The 20,161-nt window shown below is 39.3% G+C and overlaps 1 protein-coding gene across 1 annotated transcript in view; it reads left to right on the top strand.

Moving 5' to 3' along the window:
• The window catches only part of LRP1 (LDL receptor related protein 1), a 2,772,300-nt gene that overhangs the window by 1,016,051 nt on the left and 1,736,088 nt on the right, over positions 1 to 20,161 (top strand). Inside the window, exon 12 of the mRNA XM_044083629.1 lies at positions 5,533 to 5,713. Within this exon, the coding sequence (XP_043939564.1) occupies positions 5,533 to 5,713 (181 nt within the window). The remainder of the gene's footprint in view (positions 1 to 5,532; positions 5,714 to 20,161) is intronic.

Raw genomic sequence — 20,161 nt, 5'->3', positions numbered from 1 at the left:
CTTTAGAGAGACAGTAACCCTAAGTAAGCTATACGGTTGCCTTGTTTATTATCCAGACCCACAAAACAAAGAAGATATATTACATGTGAAGTTGTTCAATCTCGCCGTTCATTCTTTACTGATGGGTTCGGAGCTGATCTCTCAGCTTCGATACGGCCAGTTGCAAAGTTCGAGGTCTTCAAATAGCTCGAGGCCAAGTCCCTATCCCATGATGCACCTGGAATTACCCCAGATCTAGTTTGCCACTGCAGTAGATCGGAGGGCCAGTAAACTGTTTTTTTTTCTAATTCTTTAGTCTAAAATTTAGATAGTTGTATTTAAATAGTTTTACAAAGCTCTTATAGCTTTATTGTGTGTATTTCTGCTATTTAGTCCCTTCCCTTAGTGTGTGATAAAGCCTTTTAGTGGCCTCTTGTTTTAGGCCTAGTTTAAAAGTTTTTTTGCTCGTTCTTAGAGTGTGCTTAGTCAGTGACTTTTGTCACATTGTTTGATATAGAAATTATTTAGTGTGTAGAGTTTTTTCTATTTAGTAGCTTAGCCTTCAGTTGTTTAGAAAAGGCTTAAAGTTATAATTACTGTTACAATTTTTTTCTTGTGTGTACAGTAATTGTCTGTCTTGAATATTTTATAGCATATTAGAGTGTTATCTTAGCAGCTATCTTCTTTTTTGCATAGTCTGCTCATATTGTGTGTTAGACAATTGTGTGACAGTAAAGGCTTTTACTGTCATAGATATATATTATATATATATATATATATATATATATATATGGGATCCGGACACATGCTCGACTAGCATATGTCCGAATCACAAAACATCGAACACACGTACACGGAAGCGGTTAACATCGACAAGTGCTTCCATGTATGTGTGCTTGTTTCATAGATCGGACTACAATGCGGGTAAGCGAAAATTCCCTTTTCCCCACTGTAGTGCTATCTTGGAGTGAGAATAATGAAGTAGGGGGTGTGGGGGGTGCAGGGGGGCAAAGCCCCCCTGCAGAAATGTAGATTTTTTTTTTGAACTACACCTACACGGAAGCGCTTTTCGATGTTAAGCGCCTTCGTGTATGTGTGTTCAATGTTTTGTGATTTGGACATATGCTAGTCGAGCATGTGTCCTAGACCCATACAAAATATAGATATACAATTCAAACTTGCACTGAAACCATTCTCAACCAGATTGATTTGCCAGTCTTCTTCCCCAACCATGCAAACAATTGAGTATATGCTGCACAAGCTTGATTTTCACAGACAGCTCAGATTTTATTTGGTCAGACCAACTTTTTGTTTCATTCTCGGACTCCAGGAATGGTAGAACAGTGGCTAAAACAACTGTCTAAATAGTTATCTGATTGTATCACCTTTGTCTATTCAGCTGTCATTATGCCTTTGCAACACAAGATTAAAGCTCACTCGACCAGAGCAGTTTCTACATCATCTGCCTTTTCTGCCAGGCTTCCCATTGATGATAATTGTGCAGCAGCCACTTGGTCAAAACCTCATACCTTTATCATTCATTACAAAGTTGACAAGGCCTCCAGGGACAGGGCCTCCTTTGGATCCATGGTCCTGAGAAATATACTCCAGTGAGCCACCCGAGATAGACTGTGCTTGGGACGCTACCCCATCAGTAAAGAATGAATGGCGAGATTGAACAACTTCACATAAAGAAGTTATGTACTTACCATAACGTTCCATGTGAGTTCATCTCGCCTTCATTCTTGAATCCCTCCCTCCTACCCCCTCCTGGGCTGATAGATGACCGAGATGCTGGATCCATCCTGGTTGCTCAGTCCTTCTATACCTTCTATAGGGAGTGAAAGAATGACATATGGTATTATACCCAGCAAACAAGATCTGAGGTAACTCTAGGTGCATCATGGGATAGGGACTTGGCCTCGAGCTATTTGAAGACCTGGAGCTTTGCATTGGCCGTATCGGAGACAAGGGATTAGCTCTGAACCCATCAGTAAAGAATGAAGGCGAGATGAACAACTCACATGGGATGTTATGGTAAGTACACAACTTCTTTATTTCTTGTATTTGCGCAGAAAGCTTGCATACTATATAGCAAAGAGCGATTAGTTTAACTTTATCCTTCATATTGAGTACATTATTGAAATAGTTGGGCGACTGCCATTTATTTATCTATTTCATTTGTTTACCAGGATAGTCTGACTGGGCAGCAAGCCTGACCCTTTTAAGTGGAGGCCTGTGGAAAAAATTTCCAGTAAACAACAAACTATATAATAACAAAATGCACAATATAAAGAGATAACTGATGATACAATTGAAATACATTTATGTCTGTTATAAATGTAAAATGAATGATGAGGTTCATAGTATATAACAAAGGTAGAAACAAATTAAATTGACATGCGTGGTGATGCAGTGCGGGGTAGGTAAAGATTAACTTGATAGTTTTTCAGGAGAAGTAGGAAAATAATTAGTCATGACAAAGCCTGTAGAGGTAAAGCAAGAGAATGCTGGTGGAATAGGAACGGGGAGAAGAATAGATGAGAGGGAAAACAGTATTTGTAATAGTATTTAGAGAGGGCTAATAGGAGAAAGAAGATGGAGGCAGGAGAAATGTAGGGGACCTAGGAACTGGCTTTTGGAAGACTAAATGGCTATAGAAGTATGCGAAATGTGGGAAGAACAGAAATTATTTTTTGTGTGTAATGAAAATGTTAGTAATCCTTTCAGAGCTGACTCTGATGGTAGCCACCACCCTAGTAGCCACCTTTAACATGGCTGATATGTACTCTATGGCTTAAAGCATATGTGGGGCAGCTCCTGGACCTCTGCCGTTTGCTGGGTCTTCAGTGCAGGAGGATTTGCTGCTGTATTCTTGTGGGGCACACTGCAGTAGCTGTGCATGGGGGCAGCTTGGCTGGTTTAGCTCTTTTTCCTATGGGTATGTAATCATGTAATACTAATCCTTACATTGACTGTATTATAGCTGCATGGGATGATTAATTATAACCACATTTATTAGGCTCCACACCTCTTGCTGAAACTAAGCTTTTTCTTTGCACTGCCCAGTACTCTGGGTGTCTTAGATGGAGAAAAGCAGGTGTGTGAACTTGCATTAAAAAAAGGAAGTAGACTGTCAGTTTTGAGTATGGTGGCCTTGAGTGCCCCCACCCATCCTTCCAAGCATATTTGAAAGTTACTAGGCTCAAGTCTTTGAGGGCTATATGAATTGAGGACCCAAGACATTGAGTCCTTGGCTAAGCCATTGCAATATTAATACCCATCAAGAAGCATTCTGTTCAAAAGAAAATAAGGGACTCAGAAATTCAAGGATATAATTGAAAGAAAAGCTGGCTCTTTTTGCAGATGATATTTTGTACATGGTAAAACCAGAAAGGGGCATTATAGTGTTATGGAACATTTTAAGACAGTTTCAGATCTCCTCTGGAAGCATAACTAATGAAACTAAAACAAAGGCAATAGCGGTAAATTATGTACCCACACACGAATTGGTCCAACAATATCCATATTTATGGGGACATGAAAACATGAAATATTTAGTGGTATAGATTAGAAATTACTGTGTGGTCCAGCTAAAGATGTGTGGGAAGAGACTGAACAGGAGATTATGCAAACATTAAGAAACTGGAAGTTTTGTTATGTGGGTATGGATACTAAGATACAAGCCATTAAAATGGTTTTAGTCCCTTTAGTCTTATACACAGGTCAAGCATACTTTTATCAACTGGAGAAGTTGTGGATAGCAATTAAAAAGAGTTGAAGGATTTTATCTTGGAAGGGAAGACAGCTAGGGTCAAGTGGGATAAGATGATTCTACCAACAGAACAAGGCTCTTATACATAGCATAAGCAGAAAACTATAATTCATAGTGGAAAGGAATGATGCTGACAAAGGGAGGAAGCTCAAGCAATAAGGAGAGATTGGGATTTTGGATGCAGGCTCTTAAGGAAAACAACCAAAATAATACAGAGTATTATATTCATAAAATAGCAGGGAGTATTCTAAGAACCAAACCAGCACGAGAATGGAGAAAATGATTTTGCCAATAGGGTCGACTGTGGTCAGGTATACAGATAATAGGCAAGAGGGGGTGGTATTTATAGGAGAAAACTGGCAAAGAAACCAAGGTATTGGAAGCAAATAACTAGAAAGTGAAAGGTAATAGAATGGGAAGAGGCCAAGAATTTGTTTGGACTGCAGGTTAGAGATTGCCTTCCCTGTCAAGGATGATGTCAGAGTACAGGCAAAGAGAAAGAAATAGGGGGCTTCTAAAAGAAAGATCAGCACTGATAGAGTTTTTAATAGAATTTAGAACAGAAGCTGCCATTAAAAAAGCATATAAAAATCCATGATAATTATGATAATCAATCAGAGGAGCGTAGAAAGGATTGGGAAGTGAGTGGATAAGCAATTCACAAGGATAATGGGGGGATGTATGTATATCTCCCAGATATGCAACAAAGTCTATAAGATTTAGGATTTTTTTATGGAAGTGTTTACATAGGTGTTTTTATACCCCAAGTAGACTCCAAAGAATTTTTCCTCAGGTGGATAGCAAGTGTTGGAGGTGTGACTGGCAAGAGTGAGGTAGCTGGGAACATATATTTTGGAAGTGTGATGAGCTGGCACATGTTTGGGATTCCCTGAAGACCGCTCTGTCGGAGATGCTGGTGAGCAGATTGGACTGACTGGGGAGATGATTTTTTTGAGTTATGCCACAGAATCAGAATTGCCTAGACATAGTAAAGCCTTGCCGAGTCTCATTATGGTGGCTACCAAAAAAGCAATTACTAAAAAAATGGAAATCAAAGTCTAGACCAACTTTAGTAGAAGTAGTGAATATAGTAGCAGAGATGAAACAACTAGAATCGGGATCTTTAGGAAAAAGGAAGGACCAAACTACATAGGAAAAAATGGGAATTCTGGGAACAAATATATGCAGAGCAGGAACGAGGTTTAAGAGGCAGGATTTGAATGAGCTATATAATGCTTAACTGATGATGACTGGATGGTTTATATGTAATGCAAAATGTTTGCAACTACAGTTGTTTCAGTGGTGTCTTTGATGTAAACTGTTTGCAGCTAAAGAAATATTGTGTATGTTTTTCATTTATATTAATGTAAGATTGCCTTTGTCATATGTGTAAATTTAATAAAATGTTTGGGGGGGGGAGCATTCTGTTCGGAGATGCATGATAACATGTCTTTTGCATTTACAACTAAAGCAAGACAGTTAACCGTGCCCATACCCATGTGCATTTCAACTGTAAGCAAGCAGTGTTACAGCCATATCAGTATATTCCTAAGTTTCAGATTTACGCCCTTGTTTTCAAAGGGTAGGCCCGTTTTTTTAGACATGCACATTATTGTGACTAGTCACCATGTATGCCTTTGTCACTGCAGAATCCCTGCTTCTTTATTTAAGCATCAGTTACCTATTACTTTGTATCACTCAATCATTGTACTGCAACATACGTGATCACAGTCGATTTTTCACGTGGTTGTCATTAATCTTATTTCCATTCATTTAAGGTATTCATAATGTAGAAGGCATTGCTGTCGACTGGATGGGAAACAACTTGTACTGGACAGACGATGGTCCCAAGAAAACTATCAGTGTGGCTCGGTTGGAGAAAGCTTCTCAGACTCGGAAAATTTTAATTGAAGGAAAAATGACTCACCCAAGAGCAATTGTTGTAGATCCATTGAATGGGTATGGGCAAATGAATATATGTAATTTATATTTTGTATATTGTTTAGAAGTATTATTTAGAAGTAAATATATTTGTACAATAGTCAGTGCATTTTCTATACAGGAGCATCAAAAACACTGCTGATAGCTGCAGTTTGCTTAAATGTAACTTACATTTTCATTTAGAGAATTTCTTTCCTCCACACTTAAAGAAAAAAAAATTGTAGTATTCTTCTGGGAATGTTCATTAGCCCCTTATCTTAAGTCTTGAAAAACAGTGGTCAGTGTGTGTTCTTTTAAAAAAGTGCAGTTTTTACTACTTAAATAGGAAATGGTTTTGAAGTAGCTGCAATCATTTTCCTGTAAAAAAAAATAGTTATGGTGTCCACTGTGTTATTTTTTCATATTACCTTATTTCAGAAGAAGCTGTTTTGTTTCTCATTTTGTCACAGTTTCTGAAGTGCAGATTATTTTGCCTTTTTACAAAGAGTGGTGAAGGGCATGCATATGTTTAAATGGTGGGCATATTTTAAAACAGTGTCTGACAGTCACTTGTAAAGTAACATCCTGCATGCATATGTTTAAATGGTGGGCATATTTTAAAACAGTGTCTGACAGTCACTTGTAAAGTAACATCCTGCATGCACATGTTTAAATGGTGGGCATATTTTAAAATGGTGTCTGACATTCACTTGTAAAGTAACATCCTGCATGCATATGTTTAAATGGTGGGCATATTTTAAAATGGTGTCTGACATTCACTTGTAAAGTAACATCCTGCATGCACATGTTTAAATGGTGGGCATATTTTAAAATGGTGTCTGACATTCACTTGTAAAGTAACATCCTGCATGCATATGTTTAAATGGTGGGCATATTTTAAAACAGTGTCTGACAGTCACTTGTAAAGTAACATCCTGCATGCACATGTTTAAATGGTGGGCATATTTTAAAACGGTGTCTGACATTCACTTGTAAAGTAACATCCTGCATGCATATGTTTAAATGGTGGGCATATTTTAAAACGGTGTCTGACATTCACTTGTAAAGTAACATCCTGCATGCATATGTTTAAATGGTGGGCATATTTTAAAACGGTGTCTGACATTCACTTGTAAAGTAACATCCTGCATGCATATGTTTAAATGGTGGGCATATTTTAAAACGGTGTCTGACATTCACTTGTAAAGTAACAGCCTGCATGCATATGTTTAAATGGTGGGCATATTTTAAAACAGTGTCTGTCTGACATTCACTTGTAAAGTAACATCCTGCATGCATATGTTTAAATGGTGGGCATATTTTAAAACGGTGTCTGTTTCACATTCACTTGTAAAGTAACATCCTGCATGCACATGTTTAAATGGTGGGCATATTTTAAAACAGTGTCTGACATTCACTTGTAAAGTAACATCCTGCATGCACATGTTTAAATGGTGGGCATATTTTAAAACAGTGTCTGACATTCACTTGTAAAGTAACATCATGCATGCATATGTTTAAATGGTGGGCATATTTTAAAACAGTGTCTGTCTGACATTCACTTGTAAAGTAACATCCTGCATGCATATGTTTAAATGGTGGGCATATTTTAAAACAGTGTCTGTCTGACATTCACTTGTAAAGTAACATCCTGCATGCACATGTTTAAATGGTGGGCATATTTTAAAACAGTGTATGACATTCACTTGTGAAGTAACATCCTGCATGCATATGTTTAAATGGTGGGCATATTTTAAAACAGTGTCTGACATTCACTTGTAAAGTAACATCCTGTGACTTTTCTGTGCCAAGAGTAGGGCACATGGAATTTTTATCTGACATCAAAAGGGGTAGTACATACTAATGCAATGTAAACTAGCATTAATAAATGCATACTGTTTACACTGTTTTGTACTGCATGAATTGCTACTGCAGTTGTAGATAAAATCAAGTTCCAAAACATCTGAAAAATTAGCTGTTGTTCTGTACCTTAAAAAAAAAAAAAAAACATACTCTTCAAGTTGTTGCTCGATATTATCTCAGGTGTCATCACCCCCCCATTGTTCCTAGGAAGTGTTCAGGAGTGCAGCAACAGAATGTCATCTAGATAGTTTACAAAAATAAGACAATTTTGTAACTCAGAGACACACATCACATGCAGACTGCACTGTTAAATAGAAGTTGATAAAGTTAAGTCTAAAATTTGTTTAATTTATTCATTCCTTTATTTATTTAGTAATAGCCATGACAGAAATAGAATACTGGAAACTTAATCTCACCATTCAAAGTAGATGGAATTATTTTTTTGGTTTCCATTGCAGCTGTCTGCCATCAGCCATGTCTAAGAGCCCCTCCCTGATCATCTGCTTCACCCAGAATTGTTTCTTCCTCTTCCATCTTTAGAATGGGGGGAAACACCCATGCCCATATGCTGCATCTTTGTTAGCAAACACATATGTTTGTAATGTGTGTATGTATGTATTTGTTTACATATGTGTGTATTAAGTTGTGTGACTGTGATGCACTCGCACCTTTTCTTTGAAGCAGTACATTCCAAAAGGGCATTGTATTTGATAATGTGGCTGATGAGGGAGTAGTAAACTGGGACAAAGACATGCTTGAACCTAGAAGAGCTGCCACTACAGCTAACCTTGAGCAAGGCAGAAGGACCTCCTGACCACAGTTGAGCCATGGTGCTGATAAGAGAGCTCTTTGTCATTGTGGGTATGCAGATCTTAACAGTATAGTCCGTTTTTAAGAGGAGTGTTAAAAATATGATAAGAGGAAGGGATATAGGGGATTTAGCAAAGGTAGCTTTGTTATGTTCATAACATTTGGGGGTTAACCAGTGATTAATGCGTCAGGTGTAAGTTTAATTTGGACCCTGTTAAATAATTTGTTTACTATGTGGCAAGCTGATACCACCACCCAATGTGCAGTCCTCCACAAACATCATTATCCGTAAACCTTGGATGCCTGGTTTTACTTCTGAGAAGAAAATACCAAGCAGGAGCAGGGCCCAAGAATGAATCCTTTGGGATGGCACAAATTAAGTTTCTGTGGCTAGAGGAGAATGCCTCCAAATTAGATTACTGGAAGTTGCTGGGTTTCCTGTTGTAGCTCACCTTGGCTGAAGCCATTTAGCTATCTAGAAGACAATGTAAGGGGTAATGTGGTTCCCTACATAAAAAATATATATATACCAGTCATGTTATGGTTTGATAGCATCTTTCTAGTGTCGTGTTTATTTTTGACATCTTTATTAAACCTAGTACAATTAAACACGCAAATTAAAACACTAAGAACCAAAGAAAAACAGCTGTAACAAAGAACTGTAGATACCAGCATGACCGCAACCGAAGTTAAAACATCAGACACTTTATTTAAAAGGATTTAGCCCTTTCATCAGCTCGTACCTCAGACTTCTTCAGAATTCCTTCAGAATTTGAGGTGTAAGCTGACAAACTCAATAAATCCTTTTAAATAAAATATTTGGTGTTTTAACTTTGGTTGTGGTTATTCTGGTATCTGCAGTTCTTTGTTACAGCTGTTTTTGTTTGGTTCTTTATTAAACCTGACATGTTAAAAAAATGTCATTGATACATAATGCAGTAATTAAAAAGAAAAAAATATATACTAACTTTTAATTTATTCTCATATGATATTAATTTTAACAATTTTGTTCCCTCTAACATTTCATAAATTGCTTGGTTCCAATATAAGGGGTAGTGTTGAGACTAGAGAGTTTGCTTTTATTGCATGCGTGGGGGATGGTTTCAAAGGCTTTTTCAGAATTTTGATAGGCCTTCTGGACAGCTTTGTTTGTTGTGAAGTTGTTGCATTAAAAAAAAATCAACCAGGTTGAGAAGGCATGACCCTATGTTAACAAATCTAAATTGATTAGGATCAGTTTTGGAAGTCATATGTGTCATTTTTAATTTATTCAACAGTAATGCATTCCATAGTTTGATAGGTAATACCAGTAAAATCACTACAAATGAAAGCACTTGCAGAACAGAACCAGCAAACAAAACACTTCTTCAGGTCAGTGAACCAAAAAGATTTATTTTAATAAATTTGTTTTGGTTCACTGACCTGAAGAGGTGTTTTGTTTGCTGGTTCTGCAAGTGCTTTGGTTTGTAGTGATTTTAATACCAGTAAAAGTGATAGGTGTATATCTAACAGGGTTCATTGTGAATGGTATTCCTTGTAAAGGGTCTATATTAGAAAGACGAAATGGCAAAACAGTGAACACACTTAGATCGACCCAAAATGATCGAGCCTGCTAAACCTCGACCGGCCACAACAGCAATTTTTTTCGCAGGGGAAAAAAATTGCTGGGCCAACACACAAAAAAAATCTAAACACAAAATAAAGTGGGGGGCTTAACCCCCCACCCCCCGATGTGGGGGCCTGTGACCACCACACCCCCCTACTTAAATATACCAACTCCAAGATCACACTACAGTGGCAAACTATGCATGTCGTCAGATAAATCAGATTCCTATTTTGACAAGTTAGCTGTAACCTCAAATTTATACTCAAAACAAGTAACTGGATGGGTAAAACATGATGTGTTAATAAACGTACAGAAATTGCATGTATGGCATTGACCGGTGCCTGTCCAACCATCATCCTGTCTACTTTTCTTTTTGTGTCACATTTCTTTAACAAAAGTTTTTTTTGAGAGATTTCTTATTCTTATTGGCCATAGACCGATTTTTGCCTTTAATAATAAGAAATCTGATTTATCTGGTGACATGCATAGTTTGCCACTGTTTCTATGTAGGAAAAACTAACAGGTCACTGATGAAACGAGTCAGGGAACTATATAAAATATTAGGAATGGGGACACTAAGAATGCCCTAGCCAGAATTAGAATGAACATAGTTTTAGATTTCAAGTTGAAATTATTCCTGAAAATGTACGTGGTGGTGATGTTAAAAACTTTAGTGAAAACAGAGAATTGCACTGGATTATATTATGGCAAGATGATAAATACCCAGGTCTACATGACAGGATTTCTGTTATGCCTGTATTAAAAGCACGACATCTCTAAATTATACAAGCTGATGTTGGGTCTTTACCTTTCCTTGATTTTTATTGGCTGTTTTGAATCAATGTGAGTGTATTAAAAGTGTTTGCTAATGTAGTTTTTATATGGTCTGATGAAGCACTAGTATTTAGTGTGAAAGTGTTTACCTTATTAAACTTTTTATGCGTCCAGTCGTGTTTCTGTGCCTTGTTTTCTTCAGATACATACAGATAATATTTACATGTGTATATATGTATGTATATTTGTGTGTGTGCGTTTATCTGTAGACTCACAGTTCCCCAAAATTTCCATTTTGGTTTGTTTTTGTTGAAAGGACATGAAGTTTGCATACATAGGCATATAATGTAGTTCTCCATTTTACACACACACACGCACACACACATATGTTTTGTACACATGTACCTTATATACAAACACACACACATTTTTTTATACATATATATATATATATATATATATATATATATATATATATATATATATATACAGTATGGTATGGGTACATACAAGTCGTTATTTATAATAAATGACATAGTAGAGTTAAGCGTTATTAATGTATACATTCTAGTAAATGTTGATTAATGTTTTATTGGTCACTGTCGCACATTGGCTATGTGTTGCACATTCAATCTTGGTTAATGTCTGCCAGGATTTTTTTTTCTTTGCATTGCCAAGTGCATTTAAAACTTATTATCTTTGCCATTGTAGTGGCTGATAAAGGTCCCGGGACCAGTTCACTTTTCTGGTTATCAAAGTATAAATAAATATGAAATAGAAAAAAAGACATGAACATAGCAGAAATAATTAAGGAACTAGTAAAGCACATTTTAATTCTGCATCAATCAGGAGAGAGAAAAAAACTTCCCACTGAAGGCATTGGGAATAGCAAACAGATGTAGTTTGGAGTCCTACTACTTGTCACTTGTAAATGTACAGCAGGGATCATTTAATGGAGTGAGAGTTTTCACACCACAGCATGAGTGTTGGGGAAGGTCTGTCAGTTCTTTTAGAACTAAAAAAAAATCCCATTTAAAAAAAAAAAAAAATCCCATTACAAAAGCCTGCTTGTTTACCTGCGTTAGCTGGAGGGTACCTCTCAGGAGTGCGGTGCAGGCATTGCCTTGAGGCAGTGATAGCCATCCAGGAGGTCCTAGCAGGGCAAAGAGGATCCAGAACTTATTCTCTCTTCTTTTTGGTGCCAAACAAAACTGGAGATCTATGTCCGATTCTGGACCTCCGCAAACTGAACTTATCTGTCAAGAAGTCGAAGTTCCAGATGGTCACTGTTCAGTCCATTTTGCCATTGTTGCAGAAGGATGAATGGATGTGCTCCACAGACCTCCAGGACGTCTACTGTCATATCAAGATAGACAAGCGCTCCAGGAGGCACCTGCGCTTCTGGATCAGAACCAATCATTTTCAGTTCAGAGCCCTACCATACATCACAGTCTCCAGGGTGTTTACCAGATGCTTAGCAGTCATAGCAGCTTACCTAAGGTTTCAGGGATTTCAGGTCTTTTCATTTCTGGATGATTGGCTCCTCTCAGGTCCCATGAGAATTCAGTTGGCGTCTGTCACACAGTATCTCTTGCAAACCTTCAAAATGCTAGGGATTACAGTCAACCTGGCAAAGCTGAAGCGATCTCTGGTGCAAAACCTAGAATTCATTGGGACCCATTACAACACATTAACAGAGATTGCAGTATTGCCTCCACACAAAGTGGACTTGATCAGGCAGCAGGTCATGGCCATCTTGGAGGTCCCGTCACCTCAGGCACACCTCATTCTCAGAACACTGGGGTCTATGTCAGTAGCAGTTCTCCTAATTCCTCTAGTGAGATGCTACACGCAGGTGCTTCAGTGGACGCTAGCAGTGCAGTGGTCCATTCTGTCTCATCCAGTGCCTATGCCTATCCTGCTGACTCCCATTTGCAGATGGCATTTGCAATGGTGGCTTCATTTGGAGTATCTCCTTCGAGGCAGACCATTTTCTCTTACCCTGCTCATGACCACAGTGACCACAGATGCTTCCCTGTTGGGGGTGGGGTGGTCATTTTCAAGGCAAAACCATCTGAGGCACGTGGTCCATCATGGTGACAACATTGCACATAAATGTTTTAGAGATGAGGGCAGTCCTCCTCATGTTGCAAGCCTTCCTCTGGGAACAGTGGTGATTCATAAAGACAACCTGTCCGTGGTCTGATATATCAAAAAGCAAGGGGAAACACGATCGTACCCATTGTGCAGAGAGGCCATGTGAGTATGGGAATGGGCAGTCCCTTCCGGTCACTTTCTCTTTGCAACGTACATACCCAGGAAGTCCAACATCTTGGCAGACAAGTTCAGCAGGTCGAGCTTGACTTCGCAAAAGTGGTCCCTGAAACTGTCAGTGGCATCTCAGATTTTCGCCTGTTGGGGCCAACCTTGCTGCAGTAACAAATGCAGCAGGTACTTTGCCCTGATTCTCCCAGAGGGACATTCCTTGAGGGATGCTTTTGTACACAGCTGGCCTCCTCTATACATACCCTCCTCTTCTGTTGATCCCCAAAGTGCTTCAGAAAGCCCACAGACTGAAGAGTTCCATGATTCATATTACCCCTTTCTGGCCTTGTCAGGTGTGGTTCCCCTTCCTAAGGTCTCATTTAAATTATCCTCCCTCGATACTGGATCCCTTCTCACCTGTCAGAACAACTGCCAAATTTTCTGTCACTTCAACTGACTGCATGGTTTCTCCACTTCCCGTGATAACACAGTCCAGGCTGGCTTCTCCTGTCAGAAAAATTATATTAGCTTCCCAGAAGCTGTCTACTCAAAAGATCTATCATACTAAGTGGAAACATTTTTCCTTTTGGGCTGTGGAATGGAATCTTGATCCCTTTTCAGCTCCTGTACCAGATATCCTTCTCTTCTTATCCCTTTTTCAAGAAGGGGCCAACTTCTCTACTATTAAGCTGCAGTTGGTGGCCATTTCTAATTTTCATGTGAATACCAGACCCACTTTTTCCTCTAGATAATGTAAGGCCTTCTTGAAGGGCATCTTCGGGATCTGACCTTGATGCTGCAGTCTCTCACTCATTTTGAGCCAGCTCATTCATGTGATCTCAAATTTCTTTCTTGGAAGACTGGCCAAGAGAGTTTCTGAATTACAGGCCTTATCTTCTAAACCGCCATATATTTGTTTTCATAAGGACAGAGTAACTTTGCGAACTAACCTCTCTTTCATGCCAAAGGTTGCTACTGAAAGAAATCTTAACCAGAATATTCAGTTACCTGTCTTCTTTCCTAATCACTCCAGTAAAGCCGAATATCTCCTCCATACCTTAGACATGCATCGGCAGTTGAGATTTTATTTGCACAGGACTAAACCCTTTAGAAAATCTGACCAGTTGTTGGTAGCTTTCTCCTTGAACAGGTGAGGCCAAGCAGTTTCTAAGATGACAATTTCTAAATGGATTTCTAATTGCATTTCCATGGTTTATTCTCTTAGGAAGATGGAATTGCCTTGTCCATCTAAGGCGCATTCTCTTAGGTCAGTTGCTATCTCATCTGCCTTCTCCGCTAGGATGTCCTTAGATGATATTTGTGCTGTGAGCACTTGTTCCACTCCTCACACTTGTAGCTTATTATGAACTGGATATGGTCTCCAGAAGCAGAGCTTCCTTTGGTTTCACAGTACTCAGGCTCGTCCTTCCTTAGGGCTGCCCAGGTTTCTTTGTAGCTGGGGATTCTGACCCAGTTATGATGAATAATGAAATGGATAATGTCAGATCAATAGTTATGTACTTAGCATAACTTGGTATCTGTTACCCTATTTCATTATTCATCATATTCATCACTTCCTGCCCTCTTCCTCCCTTCCATGTTTGTGGAGGTTCTGGAGAGGCTGGAGTCTTGGGCCTTTGAGCTTCTGCCTCTAGCGATTCTAATGGTAGTATTATCTATGTGTAGATGGTTAGTTATGTTATCTGTTGTTTTCCTTCCTTTCGTCAACAAACTTGATCTGAGGATTATAAGGTAGAAAAGGATTATGGGAGATGGGAGGAGCTTGAGCATTGAATCTAGTCTGTCAAGTGCTGGATTGGATCCAAGACCCGGTCGTGATGAATAATGAAGTAAGGTAACACAGATAACAAGTACATAACCATTGTTTCTAGCAAAGTTTCATTTATTTTTGTTTACCAGGGGTAGTGGGCTGATTCACAAGGGACCCATTTCATCCACAACCTGGACATGTTTGCATGCAAAAAGTCATACAGAAAAATGGGAGCGTGGTGGTCCTCACCAAGTTGTAAGTAAGGATCCAAACAATTTATAAGTGTAAGTAAGATACAGGAGTACTTGAAAAAGGATGGATTAAATAAGTAGAAAGAAAGGTAGGTCTAGATGGGAAAGGTAGAGGCTTGGTGTGGAGGTGGAAGAAGCACTGATGGTAGGAATGTTACAGTCTGGCTGGGTGATAACAGTGGCTTTCTGGTGTGGTTAAGAGTGGCAGTGGATAGCTAGTAAGAAGGGTTGTTGTTTTGTAGGGAGTGGGGAAGCATTGGCATACAGATCTGTCCTGCAAATCAGTAATCAGTTGAAGTCTGAATTAGCTGTAGTCAGAGATGTTGCAGTGGTCATATAGGAGTGAGTTCCACATTTCAGGGGCCAAAGTGGAAAAGGCTTGTTCTGTGGTGGAAAGTGTAGCCATAGACCTGGTGAATACGTGGGAATTCCTGGCTTGAGACCAAAGCTGGCAGGGTGGTATGACCGATCCTGAATTTTATGTTGTTGACATGGAGTGTTATGTTTTGATAGGGATCGAGTGCAATACCTACATACTTAAAGAAAGTCATGCGCTCAGTGGAGTGTGGCACATAAAGAGAGAGAGTAGTTGGGCTACTTTTGTGATGACCCAAAGTATATGAGTTTATTTTTTTATGATTCATTGTGAGTTGTTTGCTGGACAGCCATCTTTTATGGTTTATTTAGGGTGCATTGAAGGTTCTTGAGAATGACTTCATGGTTGGTAGTGGAGCAGTAAAGACTTCCACTGGTTGGTAGTGAAGTGGAGCTACAAAGACTGCCCACTGGTTGGTAATGGGGTGATAGAAGACTGCCACTGGCTGGTTGCGGAGCGATGGAAGACTGCCACTGGCTGGTTGCGGAGCGATGGAAGACTGCCACTGGCTGGTTGCGGAGCGATGGAAGACTGCCACTGGCTGGTTGCGGAGCGATGGAAGACTGCCACTGGCTGGTTGCGGAGCGATGGAAGACTGCCACTGGCTGGTTGCGGAGCGATGGAAGACTGCCATTAGTGTAGTAGATGATGATTGAGGTTTTGTTATCTAGGGGAAGTGAATTACTGAAAAAGATGAAGAGGATTAGTGTGAGAATGGATCCCTCGAGGGACACCCGCTGAGAGTGAGTGAGTAGGAAATCATTAATTGTAATGGAACTAGTCCTGCTGATGAGATGGCCTTGGAGCCATTTTGTTTTGAAGGATCCAAAGCTGGCAATTGTAAGAGTGGAATAGAAGAGTGTGATTAACTGAGTCAATGGCTTTGGGTAAGGTCTTTAAAGAGTGCTCTTGTAAGGAGGCCATGATTTGTGCTAGTAGTCATGAAGTCAGCAAGTATGTGCAGGGTGGTTCTGCTCTTTACAAATGCATGCTGATGTGAATAGCGCATGTTGTGTTTATAGTGGAAGGTGGTGAGTTGAGAGATGATTGCATTTTGCCTTTTCCTAGGAGTTTGCTAAGGTGTGCGAGAAACCAGACAGGGCAGAAATCTGTGCTATATGGTTTTACTTATTTTAGTATAGGTATGACACTAGCTTTTTTCCCTATGCCTGTAAAGATCTGTTGAGAAGAGAGCACACAAGCTGAGGATTTAGTGTATGTCCATGGAAATTAGGAGTTTTTTTCTTAAAGGAACGAGGGAAGTGGACTGGTGCTACTGGTGGTACTGTTTGGGAAGTTTCAAAAAAGATTATTAATTTTTTAGTTATTTGTCAGAAACAGGAGTAACGCTCTAGGGGTTCAGGGAATAGAGTGAACTGCAGGGGTGGAATTAGGTGGATGGCTGGTTGAATTTAGTGGTGAAGTCAGAGACACTGAGCTTTTGTACTCTCCCTATGGTGTAGTATACTGCAACAGTGATATAGAAGGAGATGGTACAGTTGGGTAAAATCTTGCCATAACAGTAAATGTCCTCTTCACTCTTGCAGTATTCACTCCCTCTCGCCAACCCCCTTTTTTGTTTAAGTATTGTTTTGGTTTCTCTCCTAGTTGAGGGTCTTTTTTTCCCATCTGCATTCTCTACTTCTGGATGTGCATAGCCTCTTTTGTCCTATGGAGACTTTTCTCTACTAGGGCATTTCAGTTCTAGGTAACTGGATCCGTACATCACCTTTAGGCTCTGTCCTGTATGGGGAGCATATGTGTGATATACAGTGCATACAAGATCTAAAGGCTTTGGTATACTGGCTGCAGGATATTGGGTTATCCTTGGCAAGAGGTCCCTGTAGTGAAGAATACTGCTCCAAGAGAAGGACATCTACTGTTATGGTAAGATTTTACACAACTGTACTGTCTCCTGTATCGTTTATTAGTTCAGTTATAATACTTTCCATAACCTTGCAAGTAATCCTAATGAGACTAATAGGCCTGAAATTTCTAGGGTCAGTAGAAGGTCCAAGTTTTTATGCAAGGGCACCACAACTGCCCTTCTCCACTATTCAGGGATGTAACCAGTATAGAGACTCAAGTTGAAGAGTCACGATCTGAAGAAGATTTTTTTCGAAAGCGCTTATCGTATGTGGATTTGGGGACGTTAAAATTTTATTTTTTACTTTCTGTTTAATAAATTGTTTTATTGGAGGCACCAGGATTTCAGCTGTGGAGAGTAGCTTGCTTTTTCCTTTTGTATTTGTGTTTGTTTGCTGGCTACTTTTTAGGAGTGGGAAGTGTTTTTGCTTCTTCATACAGTTGTTTGTGTAGCACTAACACTGCACATAGCAGATGAATTGGGACATTGTAACAATCCTAAGAATACGTTTAATATGGATTTTATGGGAACTAGCAAAGTGAACAGCCATTAAGATGTAAGTGCCAATCCTTTGCTACATTTACATTTTGATACACAAGGAACCTCCGAGCTTGAGGTAGCTCAGAATGATGTTAACGTTGATAAAATTTTAAGTGATGTGGAAACAGCGGCTTATAGACTCAAACGGCTTACATGGCAGCGCTTCCACTTAGAAGCCAGTTTACATAACCAAGTAATCCCTTGAGGCATGAGAGTAAAGTGCATGCCAAGTTACAGGAATCAATATCCAGACTTATTGGCAAAGTGGCAAGCCATAAATCTTGAAACCAGCTTTCGTTACATGAAACTGTTAATTGAATATTTTAAGCCAGAGGAGGAGAAAATAGCTAAAGCAACTGAGGAAAATCAAAAAGAGCTGGAGAAACTAAACCTGAGTTCATATCAAATCAGTAAGCTGGAAACGTTACAGTTTAATTTGAATCTATTTGATACCAAGCTTAAAGATCAAAAAATAAAATAATTAACTAGGGACATTGCAGACTTCAAAGAAGGTAGAATTTTCGAATGGCCTAGGGAAGAGAGAAGATTTGATTCTCGGATAGTAGACTGGAACAAGCTCAATCTATGAGGGGCTTAGTCACTCGACAGACAAGGACAAATGAAATAGAGCAATCAGCAATAAGAAAAAGTTGTCGGAACCTATGGGAAGTACAAGGGAGGAGATATCTGTAACTGACTCACCAGTGGAAGGAACCAGTAACGTTAATAAGAATGGCACCATACCGAAGCAAGGAGTTGTACACATACCGATTAATCATCATCTACCGTTTTTTCTGAAACAACCATATTTCAAGAATCAATGGGAGCAGAGTCAGGACCAGAAGAGGAAAAGACCATGAGCTAACTGAAAAGTCTCTGGTGGTAAATATCTGGAAGTATATTGTAACACTTGATGAAAAATCTGTATTAGAGAGAGGACTTACTTTTATCCCTTCCCTGAGGTCAGACCTAAGTGAATTTGTCATAGATTTGAAATGTTTTGCCCACAATGTCACATTAAAAAACATTTATGGCACTTGTGATACCATCAAAGCTAAGGCTTTGAGGAGACCTAGTACTTTTGTGCCCATTAACCATCCAGCTGTAGATCTATTTGTTCAGTTGTGCAGTAGTGAAATGGAGAAAATGAAGCAAGGATGCAATACAAAACACTTCCGTAATGTCAGCTATGAGGAAAGATAGGCACCAAGGATGCAATACAAAACACTTCCGTAATGTCAGCTATGAGGAAAGATAGGCACTTTTTTCTTTACAGCAAAATGAATCTGTCGTACTGAAACCTGCTGACAAGGGTGGGGCGATAGTTGTGCTTGAAGCCAGTTGGTATATTGGGAAGATGTCTGAAATGCTGCAGGATAGAAAAACATATGTAGAAGTTTCAGCTATGAAATTAAAGAATGCTGTACATAAAGTAGAAGAACAACTCAATGATATGTTGTTGGAAGGAATGATTAACATAGAGCAGTATATTTTTTCCACACAGGACATCCCACTGTTCCTTCCAAAAGTGGGCTGCCGAAAATTCATAAAGACATATGTAATCCCCCACTTCGCCCTATAGTATCAGGGCAAGGATGGGTGACTGAGACCATGTCCTTGTATGTTGAGAAAGAGTTGGAGAGTTTTAATGGACATGGACACTGTCTTGAAGGACACAGATGATTTCCTCAAAAAATTACAAGTGGCTGTGCAGAAAAATAAGACTTGCTGTGACTTGTTGTTAGCCAAGATGGATGTGAATAGTCTCTTTAAATCCATACCTAATGATTATGGGGTGGAAACGATCAGAGAAAGCCTAACACATATTATGAATGTGACTGAAGTTGGGAGGCTATGCATGTTACTGGATTTATTCTTGGGAAATACTTTCTTTCTCTATGGACAAACCATTTATTGGCAGCGTTGGGGAGTTGCGATGGGCACCCCCTGCGCAAACAGCTACTCGAATTTGGTGCTGGGAGAACACTCACATATTGAGTTGCAGAAATCCTTGGCAGAATAATGTACTCTCTTGCAGTCTGTTCGTAGACGACCTCTTTGTGCTTTGGAAAGGTGAGGGAAGTCAATTTGATGAATTTCTGAAATATCTGAATGAGACTACTAACTTTCTGAAACTGACAGGGCAGTGGTCTCGACAGACTGTTAGCTTTATGGATGTCGATGTGACAGTGGAAGAAAGAAATAATGTGAGCATATCTCTGCATAGAAAAACCACGTGGAGAAATCCTTATCTGTTTAAAAACAGTATGCATCCGAAACACATTACCAAAAATATTATGCAAAATGAATCTACCAGGATTATAAGATGTACCCATGATTCGATTGCCCAGAAGAAATTACAAA

Source organism: Protopterus annectens, chromosome 9.part0 (genome assembly GCF_019279795.1).
Source record: "Protopterus annectens isolate FY-2018-M chromosome 9.part0, PAN1.0, whole genome shotgun sequence".
In the NCBI taxonomy this organism is placed as follows: Eukaryota; Metazoa; Chordata; order Ceratodontiformes; family Protopteridae; genus Protopterus; species Protopterus annectens.
Note: the sequence above shows the minus strand (reverse complement) of the source record. Positions and strands in the feature narration are given on the sequence as shown.